The sequence below is a fragment of the Atractosteus spatula genome, chromosome 13 (assembly GCF_055471065.1).
Source record: "Atractosteus spatula isolate fAtrSpa1 chromosome 13, fAtrSpa1.hap1, whole genome shotgun sequence".
Classification (NCBI taxonomy): domain Eukaryota; kingdom Metazoa; phylum Chordata; class Actinopteri; order Semionotiformes; family Lepisosteidae; genus Atractosteus; species Atractosteus spatula.
This window is the reverse complement of record NC_142718.1, coordinates 37,048,341-37,060,777: the sequence shown is the minus strand read 5'-3', so window position 1 is coordinate 37,060,777 and position 12,437 is coordinate 37,048,341. Positions and strand designations below refer to the sequence as shown.

The following is a 12,437-nucleotide window of genomic DNA, read 5'->3' as shown; positions in this document are numbered from 1 at the left end:
TTTGTGCAAATTAATTAATTTAAAAGAGCGTTTGTCCTGTCCTCGGTGAGCATTCCTGGGTTACAAACGTGTCTTTTTCACCATTTCTGTGAAAAGCAGAAATGACACGGCTCACGTAAAACTGCAGAAACATGTACTTTACAGTTTTTGCCTAATCTTTAAACAATGAACAGAATACATTTACCATGACTTGACAGTAAGACTATAGTAATACCTATTAGTAGATTACTGTTACTGTTGGTCCATCGTTGAATCTTTAAGCACAGAAAACCTTAAAAGCCTTTAGCCTACGATTACAATAAATATATGTGAACCTGGTATTATTTGGTATTGAAGGGAAAAACAAGAAAAATAAGTATTTCTGTGTCAGTTTGTACAGACATACATGTAAAGAGATACTGTCAAGCAAAATTGAAAACAGTTCCAGCATGGCACACAAGCCGTAGCCAACAGAGTGACATAATTATGAAGAAAGTCCTGGTGCTGGCAAGGAGTTAGCAGCACAATTTATTGTAAGTATCTCATTTAAACGTAAGTATCTCGTTAAAACGCAATATTATCTCGTTTAAAGGCAATACATTTTTTTCCCCGTGGCGCTAATCAGCTTCCGTATTTATATCCCAATACTGCAATATTTGCACGCCTCCGTGCCCTAGAAATGAGAGAACTACAAGCAACACTTCGAGGAAGGTGCGAGGAGCAGCTCAGGATTCCCCTCATAAATAAGAGCGCAGCCAGGGAGCCTCATCAGCGCGGGACAGAGCCGGGTGAGTGACGCTCCTTCACGTGGGAGCGGCCCACAGGCTGCAGCCCAGCCCTGGGACAAGCACCTTAACTGCTACTGTATGTACGGGATTCAGTACATTGAGGGGAATCATGTCTTTGTATTGCAAAAGTACGGTCGTATCCAATTCAATGCATTCTCGCGTTTGAGAGACGAGGTGCGATTTAAATGCACAGAAAAAGATAAAAAGATTTACTTCATGTTAACTAAGCACTGACATTTCTTTCTAAATTTTAGGAACGGGTGTTGGAAAAAAGAAAAAAAAGGTTTTCCGTCAGAAATTGGAGCAGGTAAGGAGCCCGCGTCACTGATGGCACGACGCGCTATTAGCGAATGGGAACAAGTTTGCGAACAAGAGATTATTTATCTGAAAGTACGACTTGAGTGGCTTTGCTATGAGTGCTTTGAGAAGCTCACGATACAACAAAGTGTATACAATACAATGGCTTCTTTTGTCTTATAAATATAGGATTATTTTGCATGATACTTTGTATTGTGTAATAAACTGTATAAAACGCCCATGATGGATACAGATCCCACACTTTGTTGTAGACGCTGTTCAGTCCAGACGCATCTTTGACTTTTGAGTTTTGTCCTGACAGAAGGTGCTTATTAAACAGGCAGAAGAAAATGTATCTGCCGTCATCTTGTTGCCTGATAACCGCTGTCACACTTTCTCTGTCAGCAGGGATCGGAGAAATGAAGACTTTATCTGCAGTGTGTGCTCTCGCCTGCCTGGTGCTCGTATCTGCCTCAGGTACAGTATAAACTGTCCACCTTTTACATGTCTGCCTCCCGACTGCTTATATCCTATCTATGTTGTATCGTTTCTTCTGACGAATCATGTTTGGAATTAAGAAATGGCAATGCTTAATTTGCTCATGATGCACTACTCCTCGTTAAAAAAACACGTTGCGTTATGTGCAGGTACAAACGCAGATGCTAAATCTTAATTTTTAACTTTAGTTGGCTATGTGTCTGTGAGAAAACAGAGTGAATAAGCGTTATTTTAAAAGATAACACAGTAAGAAACAGAAGACAGGTCAGAAAAAACGATTTGAGGCTGGCATTGATTTTAAAACTGAACGTTCTGTAGGTGTTTAGGTCTAAATCTCATGTATTATATGTGCCAAAACGAAAAACAAATGTAATTTTACGTTACTGCATAGTATAAGAGAATAGTATAAAGGTATAGTATATTTATACTATCAAATTATAATGCAAGGCACCAAACATTTGATTTTTTAATATGTACATTTCCTCAATTTATACTATAAAACATGTAAATGGACACGCGGTAGAAATCGGACTATGGAAAATGTTTTCTGTGCAGTTAAGCTCACAGAAACGGAGATCCGCTCATCGCAGACGTGTTAAACCTCTCAGTTATCTCCATCTCTACCCTCTCCTACTCTCACCTCTTAGTGCGCCGCAAGTATCTTTTTTATTGTTTTGTTTTTTTACATTTTTTATTATTATTAATATAATTAATATTATTATTTTTATATTTACGCCTTTGTATGTTTGTTTGGTCGCACACGTAAGTGCGTCTCCAGACGGGAGGACGCACGTCTATCTGGCCAATGTAGTTTTGTAGCTTGAGTACAGAAATACCCCCTATTCTCAGTTATTATTATTATTATTATTATTATTATTATTATTATTATTATTATTGTTGTTGTTGTTGTTGTTGTTGTTTTAATAATTATAATAATAATAATAATTTATTTGTAAATCGACTTTCTAAACCCAAGGACGCTGTACATACTAATAAAGAAATGAAGACTTTACTGATAAAGACGAGCAATAAAAAGTCAAAGAAAAAAATGAAATAAGCACATACAGCGTAAAATGCAGGGAATTCAGACACCGGCCCTAGTAAAAGTGTTCTTCTGCTATCTTCTTCTGAGAAGCCGGTCAAGAGAAGAAAACCGCCGGCCGAGACCTCCGACTGACCCCGAACCCAAAGGCTCGTTTAACAGCCACCCGCCGCGGCTTAAACACAGCGGTTTTCTTCTTACTTTCTGTCTTATCTTACAGTTCTCCACGCACAGTCTTACCTCATATTATTACTATAGACTCCTTACAGCACATGTCTTAATAACGCCCACCTCTGAACTGGCTTCCTCACTCTGTTCTCCTCCCCGAGGAGAGCTGGTGTGTGGGGAGTTCTGGCGCACTCTGGCCAATTATTATTATTATCGTCATCATCATCATCTTCGTCGTATGATCGAGGCACGTTGCCACATGCGGCTCTGGTTCATGTTTAGCTGTTGATTCTGAAAGAGTCCAGTCAGTCAGTGAAGCCGGTCAAGGATGCAGTGAAGATTCTGAATACTTGAATGCACAGCCTTCTCAGTGAAAGACTACAAAGAGATAATACAGACAAACTCTATACCTCTTCTGCACAGTAAATATCAAAGGATGCTCATTTTCATTTCATGGTACAGTAGGTATTCCTCCTACGTTTTAATCAAAAGAAATCTGTCTGTGTCTGGGTGTGCTTTAAAATGGACTGGTGTCCCATCCAGGGAGTACCCTGCCTTGCACCCACTGCTTGGTGGGATAGGGCTCAGCTCCCCTCTGACCCTCTGCTGGATAAAGCAGTTAGAAAATGGAGGGATTTCCTCCACTGAAACAGATTTCACAACCATCTTGCTTCTTCTCGTCCTTGTCCTTTGGTGTCTCTGCTCTGCAGATGTTCCAGATGTGCAGGCAGACCCTGAGGTGGACGTTGGAGACTGGGACACCTACTGCCCCACTGCCTTCCCCGGGCTGTGTGAGAGCCAGTCCTTTACTGAGGGACACACTATTTACACGTACTTCACGTACCAGCTCAACTTCACTTATGCTGAGGTATGAGGTTCCTTGTTCCTTGAATATTCCCATGATATCTCATCCAGCTTCAGGTCATCAGTGAACACTGCTGCACAGTGTCACGATGTGTAGGTCAGGACCCTGTGCAGACGGTAAAATCCGGAAGAGACTGGAGAAGGGCAACAGGGAAAAACGACAGGATCAGGATGGGATGACTGACAGGGGGGAGTGACGGCAGTGTTCCGGTGCTCGGGGGGGCGTGGCGCAGGCAGACAAGTCCAAAACTATCCAGAAGGGGAAACCAGGAAGCAGTCCAAAAGTCCATGTCACGAACAGTTCTTTCCGGGCCCTATGCGGACGACACGATCCAGAAAAGTGAAGACACGAGGGGGAAAATGGTCATGCAGGAAGAGGGTCTGGAGACGGGGGGCGTGTCCATGCAGTGCAGGTGTCCAGGGGAAGTGAATCCAGCCGAACAATCCATGTAGGAAATCCAAACGGGAAATCAGAAACAAGGGCTGAAGCCCATAGCGAGGCGATCAATCCAGAGGGGGGGGGGGGGGGGGGGAACAGGAACCGGGTCGGAACCGGCGAGGGGAACCAGGAACTAGGAACAGAAAGTTAAAAGCATAGCGGAGCCAGACGCAGCAGGACCCCGGGCTCTCCTGATGTGGAAATCAATGAGGAACCAGGAGTGAGGTCCGCGTCTGGCTTTTAAGGGGGAGCGGGATTAGGGACCAGGTGCAGACAATGGGGCAGAACAAGGAAGGGCTGGAGCGCCCTTAAGAGGAGGGGTTAGCGATCGTGACAGTCCGAATCGTGACCCATCCGAAACAAAAACCAGACAAGGATAAAAACCGGAACGGGATCTAGTGCAGGGAGAGGGAATAAAAATGGGATCACAAGGCCAGGCACTCTGAGCCCCGGACTCAGCTGGGTCAGGATGCCGATAGGAGGCCTGTGCCCTCAAGCTGCGGGCGTAGGGTGACTTGGTGGTAGGTGGGCCCCCAGGGGTCCTTCTTCCAATGCAGAGCCGGGAGTAGCGGGAGCGCCCGTCTTAAATAAGGAGGGGCAGGATCGGCGGCAGGTGCACATGATCAACTAAAATGTGAGAGAGCCGGAGCGCCCTTAAGAGGAGGGATTACGATCGTGACACACAGGCACCTAGGAAACCTGCTGCTTCTGAAACCAGTCCACATTGAAACAAACGCTCACCCGTGTCTATGACTTTGTCAAGCTGTTAATCTGTAGCTCAGCAAAACCCCAAACCTCCCTGAGACAGTTCTGTAATGTCACCAGGGGAATCACATAGTCACATGATGGAGGCTCAAACCTGCAACAGTGAATCAGAAAGCCCTTCTTCAGCCCTTCACAGAAGCCAGATTCTTTAACCCCCTGTGCCACTTTGGAGTTCTCCTGGCTTCGTCTTCTTCGATTGTCTTACCCACTTACTGAAGCTCAGGATTTTTTTGCCATTGTCTATTTTTTTTAACAACAAAAATATCTTTTTGAACGAGCGTGCATTCGTTTAACCGATGACAACGTCTGAACCCAGACTCGAGCGGTGCTCAGGGGCTCATCAGGCAGCATGCTTTCTCTGCACACAGATGTTCTGCCGGCGGAAATACAGGGACGGACACCTGGCCTCCATTCACAGTTATCGGATCAACCGGCTCGTCACATGCCTGACCACTCACTGCAACCACGCGGCCCGTGTCTGGATCGGGGGGTTCGAGCTGTTCCGGGTAAGAACTACGCCAAGCAACACTGTGGCATCTTCCTCCCATCCGGTTGCACTGCTGTTGTTACAGCTGAGAGCTGGAGTTCCCCTGCAGAAGTAAGGAGCACTTAGACCAGGTTATGTACAGTCGAGAGGAGGCCACTCAGAACATGTGGCCTGTTTGGTAGTTAGCAGCTAATTGATCTGATGATCTCATTCAGAGCTATTGGCTTAAACAACATGTCTGGGCAGCTTGTTCCACACTCCCACAACCCTTTGTTGTGTAAAGCTGGAAAGAGCTTGAAAGGAAATTTGCCAGGGTCAGGAAAAGCAAATGCATTACACTGCTGATCAACACATGTTGAGTCAGTGTAGCCTGCAGCACCTGCGTATGAGCTTTGTGCCCTAACTCCCATGGGGTGTTCTTTCAGAGTGGTCGTTTCACATGGACTGATGGCACAAAATGGGACTACTCTCGCTGGATTGCTGGATATCCTGTAAGATTCATACATGCCTGTGTGGAGCTGAACTGGAACAGTAAGTGTGCCACCATAGTTCTGCTTCCTTGATAACCAGCACATTCAAGGTCACGCATCTCAGTTTGTATCACCTGACAGCTTGTAAAACTTTCATGAAGGAAATATAACATGCAACAGTTTACAACTGCTCTCCTTCTGAATGTGTGACAATGTGAGCTGAGAATAATATAGGTAGAAATCTGAAATATTCTGCACTTATAAACTGGAATCTACTGGAATCTAGGTTATGTGTAAAAACTGACATGGATCACGAGGTCAAGCTCCCAGTGACCCAGGACCTGCCAGCTGTGCACTGCTGGCTGCAGTAAACGCATTTCTGTGTGCTGGATGAGGAGGATACCTGTGGTTAAGAGCTCTAGAGCATCACAGCACAAAGGAAGGAGATTTAACCAGTAGCACCTGCAACACTACCTCTATTACACAGGACAGCAGGAAGAAAAGTCTTTCAGATTCAGTGAAAAGCCTTGTCTTCAGGGGTGAATGTTAGTTTGAGTGTTTTGTTTGTGCTCTAGCTTTTTTAAACCCTTCAGAAAGTCAATAAAATGTAATCATTCCTTTTAATATTAATAATGAACTACTGACAACAGTGCAGGAGGTTCTGCCTCCTCCAGATTTAATGAGCCGCTACAGCGCTGTGCAGGTAGGCAGGGGAATCTCTCATGGCTCATCCTGGGACTGGGGGCCTTTTCCTGTCTCTGTTCCAGTCCGAGGCACCTGGAGTGACCACAGCTGCAGCCTGAGGAAGCCCTTTGTGTGCAAGCACAGTTTCTAAAAGAAAACCTCTCCGCTCTGCCTCTGCGCTGTGCTACAGTCATCGCTGACCTCGGGCACTGACCACTGACCACTGACCAGAGCGGCCTTGCCTTCACCAGGTTCAGGAATGGGGGTGGGGGGAGTTTGTCTTCCCCATTTCCTGAAGAATTCGATCAATGCCACTGTCTTGCAAAGCGACTAAACAGAAAAGTTTATTTTTCTATTGATGTAGAAGATTTTGCAGCAGCAGCTGGCTTGATAACAAGTTACAAATGGGAGATGTGAAGTAAAAAAGATGAGCTAATACCAGTTTACTAAACTGTTTTGTTTTACTGTTTCTGCTTTTCAGGGAGGGATTAACTTTTACTTGTTCCTTTTCAAAAGTAAATCTATGAGTGCAGTCTTATAACAGCAAACATCCTTCTTCAAATTACAAGGTGAAATGTCCTTGTTGATTTGACTCAAATAAGATCATGCTTACCTTTTGTCTAAGAAGACCTGCCCTCTGGGTTTTTAATGAAGGACTTGTGTTTTCATCTAGACTGTAATGATAATGTTTAATAACAGACAGAAAGAAGATTTCATTCCAGTAATCCACCCTTCTCTTTTGAGTCTTTGTGTCCTGGTGAGTCTGTGCTACTGTGTCCACTTGGTGTTCTTTGCTTCTGCAATATGAAATAAGCAATAAACTGCGTTTGATGAGCATTGAGATGTCTGCATCAGTGTCCATCTTTATATTTACTGACTTCTCCTGTTTTGCTGTGGTTTAACTGCTGTGTAATTTACTAGATGGTTTCCTTGACAGGCTGGCAGTGCTTGGTGGGGGACAGGTAGCAACCTGGTACCCCGGAAACAACACTTCACTTGTACAGTACAGATCAGGGCTGGCCCTTGGCTCAGGTGAGGAAGGACACTGTCTAGGTCCCTAGAGGCCAGCAGGGGGCTCCCTCAACATGCAACACAACATTTTTTTACTCAGGTGGGTAGCTGCGTCAGCATGCTTAGGCTGCAAAGGAACAAGTAATAGGTTTATTCCATGCTGAAAAAAAGAAGAAAGAAAACACAACGTTTCGGCCGTGGAGCCTTCTTCAGTTGTCAAGGTGTCATGTGCTTTTTTTACTCAGCACATTAAAATGTGAGCCAAAAAAAATCCCTCCGATGGTTCAATCTATTGCCTTTGTGCTAACCTAGGCTGTTTGTCAGCTATAAATGATAATATTATTAGCTGTGAATGTAAGTGGAGCAGGTTATTTCACTGTCAGTGTAGCAAATGACTCTCATGTTATGACCGTATGAGAATGATTTTAGCTGCTGCAGCCGAATGCTGCATGGTTAACAAGTTTGGGTTCGGAGCTGATAACAGGAGCGTGTACTGTATGAGCAAATCGTGATATGGAAGCACCCCCTTCCAAGATCTTGCCTAGGGTCCGCAAAATGTTAGGACCGGCCCTGATAACGATATTCAAAAGTTATAAAAGTTAGCTCTTTCTTGGTCAATCGACTGATGCTTTAGTTCACTGCCAGCAGGTGGGCACGAGCGATGAGGTTTTCCAAACCATGACAGTAGACGCCATCTTGTGGTGAAGTGCAGCAGATAAAAAAAAAGTCCGTTTCTGTGTGTTTACAAACTTTAATTAATGTTATACGAGAATCTCCACACCGTTTTATTTTAGACATTTTTAACCCCGCACAGTTACACCGTAGCGCTGCCTCAAGCTGAGTCACCCTCAGCACCGTTAAAACAAAATAACATTGTTTAAGTTAAACCTACAAAAAGCAAAGCCTGTAGTGGTAATTCTTAGGTACTTTGTTAATGTGCAATGTGATTTTGGGGGGATTTTCTGTGCTCTGCTCAGACAGGCAACATCCCTGCTCTGTGAGGTGGGTTTGTATTAATCAAGCTCAACACCCAAGGATCTCCATACTGGGCTGCATCCAAAGACGAATGACAAATTCAACAGCACATCATCTGTCTTGGGGACTCTCATACTAACACCGGGGAACATGGAATCCACCTTTTCTTATATGTTCCAAGTTATTTATAACTTGAAACTCTGGGCGTGAGTCCTTTGCAGGGCACACACAGACGCAAACACACACAGCAGCGGCCAATTTTCCCAGAAGCCAGTTAACCTACCAGGACCTGGAGGAAATCCACACAAACACCATTCAGATAGTACCCTAGGAATTGAAACCAGGGCCACACTACACAGCAGAAATGCTAACCATAAACAGAGTGCTGTGCTAGTGCTGTGAGGCTCTAGAGTCCTTATATATATATTTGCACAGTGTGAACCTGTACCTCCACTGGCTGGGGCTTTATAGCTCTTTTCTGGCCAGGGCTCCAGGACCTGAATGAGGGCTCGTGGGTCTGTGTGGTGACTGACTGACCCAGCTCCGTGAAGATTGCTGTCGGCCCCGCAGAAAGACCTGTGAAGGAGAGGAAAGCAGACGCAACCAAGATCACAAACACTCCATACTTGACAACAACACAGTAAACTGAGCCCCCAGTGCCTTAGTCCCACACCCTGCTCCCAGTGCCTGGCTCCCCTTAACCCCCAGGGGACCTGGCCCACCTGAGCAGGTACCCCTCACTGCCTTTTCCCCAGCCTCGACCTCCCCTTGGGTTCTGGGACTGAAATGGGACCTGACTGCAACACATTCGAGCCCGTCAGTGCTCACAGGATCGTTAGGTTCCCCCAGACTATCCGCGCTTAATGGAATGTGGGGTTCCCCCAGCCCATCAATGCTCACTGGATTGCAGGGCTCCCCCAGCCTTTCTGGGCTCACAGAACTGTGGGGTTCCCTCAGTCTGTCTTGGGTTTACAACAGAAAAAAATAAGAAATGTCCAAAATACAAGATTTTGATACTAGCAGCTCTAAAGTTCCTAAAAATCACCACTCAGTCTTGTGTTGCAGGAATTTTTTAAAACATAATTTCATATTACTAAGAGCAAAGCATTTTGGAGCATTTTTGAATGAACCCAAGCTTGCTAGAAGACATTGAATCTTTCCAATGGGTCTTGTCTTCAATTTGTTACATTTTCTTAAATGTGACAGCCACCCCTCTCCTTATCGTGTAACTAGTCATAGCGGTTATACTTCACCACTGGAGGTGATGCATGTCTGTGTTTTTCCATTAGACTCTGTAAAATAGCATACCAGAATACAAAAACAAAACAAGAACATTTTGACATCCCTGTAAAGGGAGCCTCTGGTATGATGAATACTGTCGGTCAAACACACAGACCAAAGAAAAGGTTTTTTTTGTAATTGTTCGAAAGAGGTCCCAGTGTTGCAGAATAAAATCCTAAAGATGGGATTATTGTTAGTCTCCATTTTTTTCTCTTTATCAGTACATTTTTCAGTGTCTTATTTCTTAAAAAGAATTTGCTTGGGAAAAATTTACATCAGCGAAAATACCCTGTATATATCTGCTAGTGTGGAGCACATCCACATAGACAGAGCCAGGCACCAGACTCGGGACCCTAGAGTTTGACATGGCAGCTTCACCAGCCCTTCTCCTTGTCCCAGTGGATCTCCTCTCACATTCCCCGTCCTACTCTTCCTCTCTCACTCCCTCTCACTCTCCCTCCCTGCCCTCTGCTCTCAGTACTACACCCCTGCACCCCCTCTGTCTCCCCTTCAGATGCCCCAGCTCTGACGTTATATCATCCCCAGACTCCTTTTCTCCCTCCCTCTCCTCCTCCTCTCTCCTCCTGCACTGTGACCCCAGTGTGCTCCCTGAGGCATGGCTCCCTGAAGGAGTACAGGTCTGCCAGAAGGAACCAGCACACGGCGGGAGAACATCAGAGAGCCACCTGAGAGCCACCCGTCTTCGGCTGCTGGATATTGAGCTGTCTCTTCATTTTTCTTAAATATTTCTTAGACAGTAAAACAAATAAACATCTAATATTTTTGAATTAATAAACAATATTATTATATTGTATGTAAAATATATACAGTATAATATATTATATTGTACATTATATTGTGTATTATATTGTACTGATGGGAAAAAAGAAACGCAACATTTTCAGGAATGAGAATACTAGAGTTATAGTTTATGTGTTTTCGCAAAAAGTTGTCAATTTGTTTTAAGCCCTCTGACCAGCAATACAGCTTGTGCAGTGAGGCACTGCAACTTGCCAATCACACGAAAACATGTTAGGTGCACTTTTACCCAACGAGGTCCAGGTGGAACAATGCCTGATCAGGTCCCCTTTAAAAAGGCCTTAATTCAAAGCTTAGGTCACTGCAAGAAAAAGGCCACACTTAGTCAGTTTTCTGTGCATTCAATAATGCCTCGAATGTCACCAGGAGCAAGGGAGAGGGCCATGGGCATCCTGCAGGCAGGCATGTCATCTGACAGCGTTGCCAGACACTATGGAATAAGCCGCTCCACTGTGTCCCAGCTGCAGCAGACCAGCAAGACAGATAACCGTCCAAGATCCTCCCTTGAGTGACCACACGAGAGCAGGACTAACACATCAAACTGGTCCATCTGAGAGATTGTTTCAGATCTGCCACCCGTACTGCTGCTGAAACTGCCATCAGACACAATCAGTGAGAGGACAGTGAGGCTCTATGCTGCTGGCCACAGAGCAAGGCGACCTGTCAGAGGCCCTCTGCTCACACCTCCTAGACGTCACCCCCGACTGGCTTGGGCCAGACAGAGACTGCGATGGACTCGTCAACAGTGGCATCAGGTCCTCTTTACAGATAAGTCACAATAAACACATTCCTGTATCAAAACAATAAACACATTCCTGTATCCATGTTACCCTGTCATTTTTTCCTTTTTTTCCCTCAAGAAGTCTACTATTCCAAATTCAAGAAACTGCTGAACATGAGTCTTGCGCAGCAATTAGAAGATTACAATTTAAAAAAAAGATGAATTATAACCGATGTATACTCCCAGATTTTACAGATTATTTCTTCAAAAAACGAGCTTTGCGCTTAATTTGTAAATGGTCTAAGACGAACGTCAGGGTTCCTAATCTGAAATGCACTTTTCTTCTCTAACAGCACTTGTGTTTGTCTAGTTCAAGACACACAATGGACCTAATCTTTTGGGGACAAGGTCAATATTACAGAAGCAGTGGCCCAGGGAAGAACAGAACAAGCTTCCCCCTCCACCCCAAAAGAAATCAACATGTCAAGACTGCATAGCATATTACTGCTACCAGTTCTATACTATACCAGTTCTAATATATCTATTCTATATATAAATATATATTCTAATATATATACTATATATATTATAGGCTTATTCCATGCTGAAAAAAAGAAGAGAGAAAACACAACATTTCGGCCGTGGAGCCAACGTTTCGGCTCCACGGCCGAAACGTTGTGTTCTCTTTCTTCTCTTTTCAGCAGGAATAAACCTATTACTTGTTCCTTTGCAACCTACGCATGCTGACACAGCTCCCCACCTATATATATTATATATTATATTATATATAATATATTCTAATAATTCTAATATATTCTAATATATAATATATTCTAATATATCTATACTATACCAGTTCTAATATATCTATCTAATATATCTACATCACAATCTTGACATTGTACTCAACAGAACGTGAACACAGACCTGAGAAAGTACACGTATGTTCACGAGGTAACTATACGAATTCACAACGGGTAACAGACGCGACACTTACTACGTCTTCACAGTCAGTATCGAGAACATCCCTCCACCCAGTATATTTTCTTCTGAGCTGACTGTTTCAAACTTGGGATCAAACATATCACTGCAAACCCTCGCATGACTGACTGTAGAACATTCCTCCTGGGTGGAGGGGAGCAGTGGTTT

The 12,437-nt window shown here is 44.3% G+C and overlaps 1 protein-coding gene across 1 annotated transcript; it reads left to right on the top strand.

Annotated features, from left to right (window-relative positions):
- Positions 1 to 1,026: 1,026 nt before the first annotated feature.
- On the top strand, positions 1,027 to 6,639 carry LOC148822320 (lectin-like). Its single transcript, XM_088929850.1, has 6 exons — positions 1,027 to 1,074; positions 1,473 to 1,541; positions 3,483 to 3,640; positions 5,209 to 5,346; positions 5,753 to 5,858; positions 6,565 to 6,639. Exons 2-6 carry the CDS (start codon positions 1,484 to 1,486, stop codon positions 6,630 to 6,632), a joined length of 528 nt encoding a protein of 175 aa, XP_088785976.1. The 5' UTR covers positions 1,027 to 1,074; positions 1,473 to 1,483; the 3' UTR covers positions 6,633 to 6,639.
- The last annotated feature ends 5,798 nt before the right edge of the window (positions 6,640 to 12,437 follow it).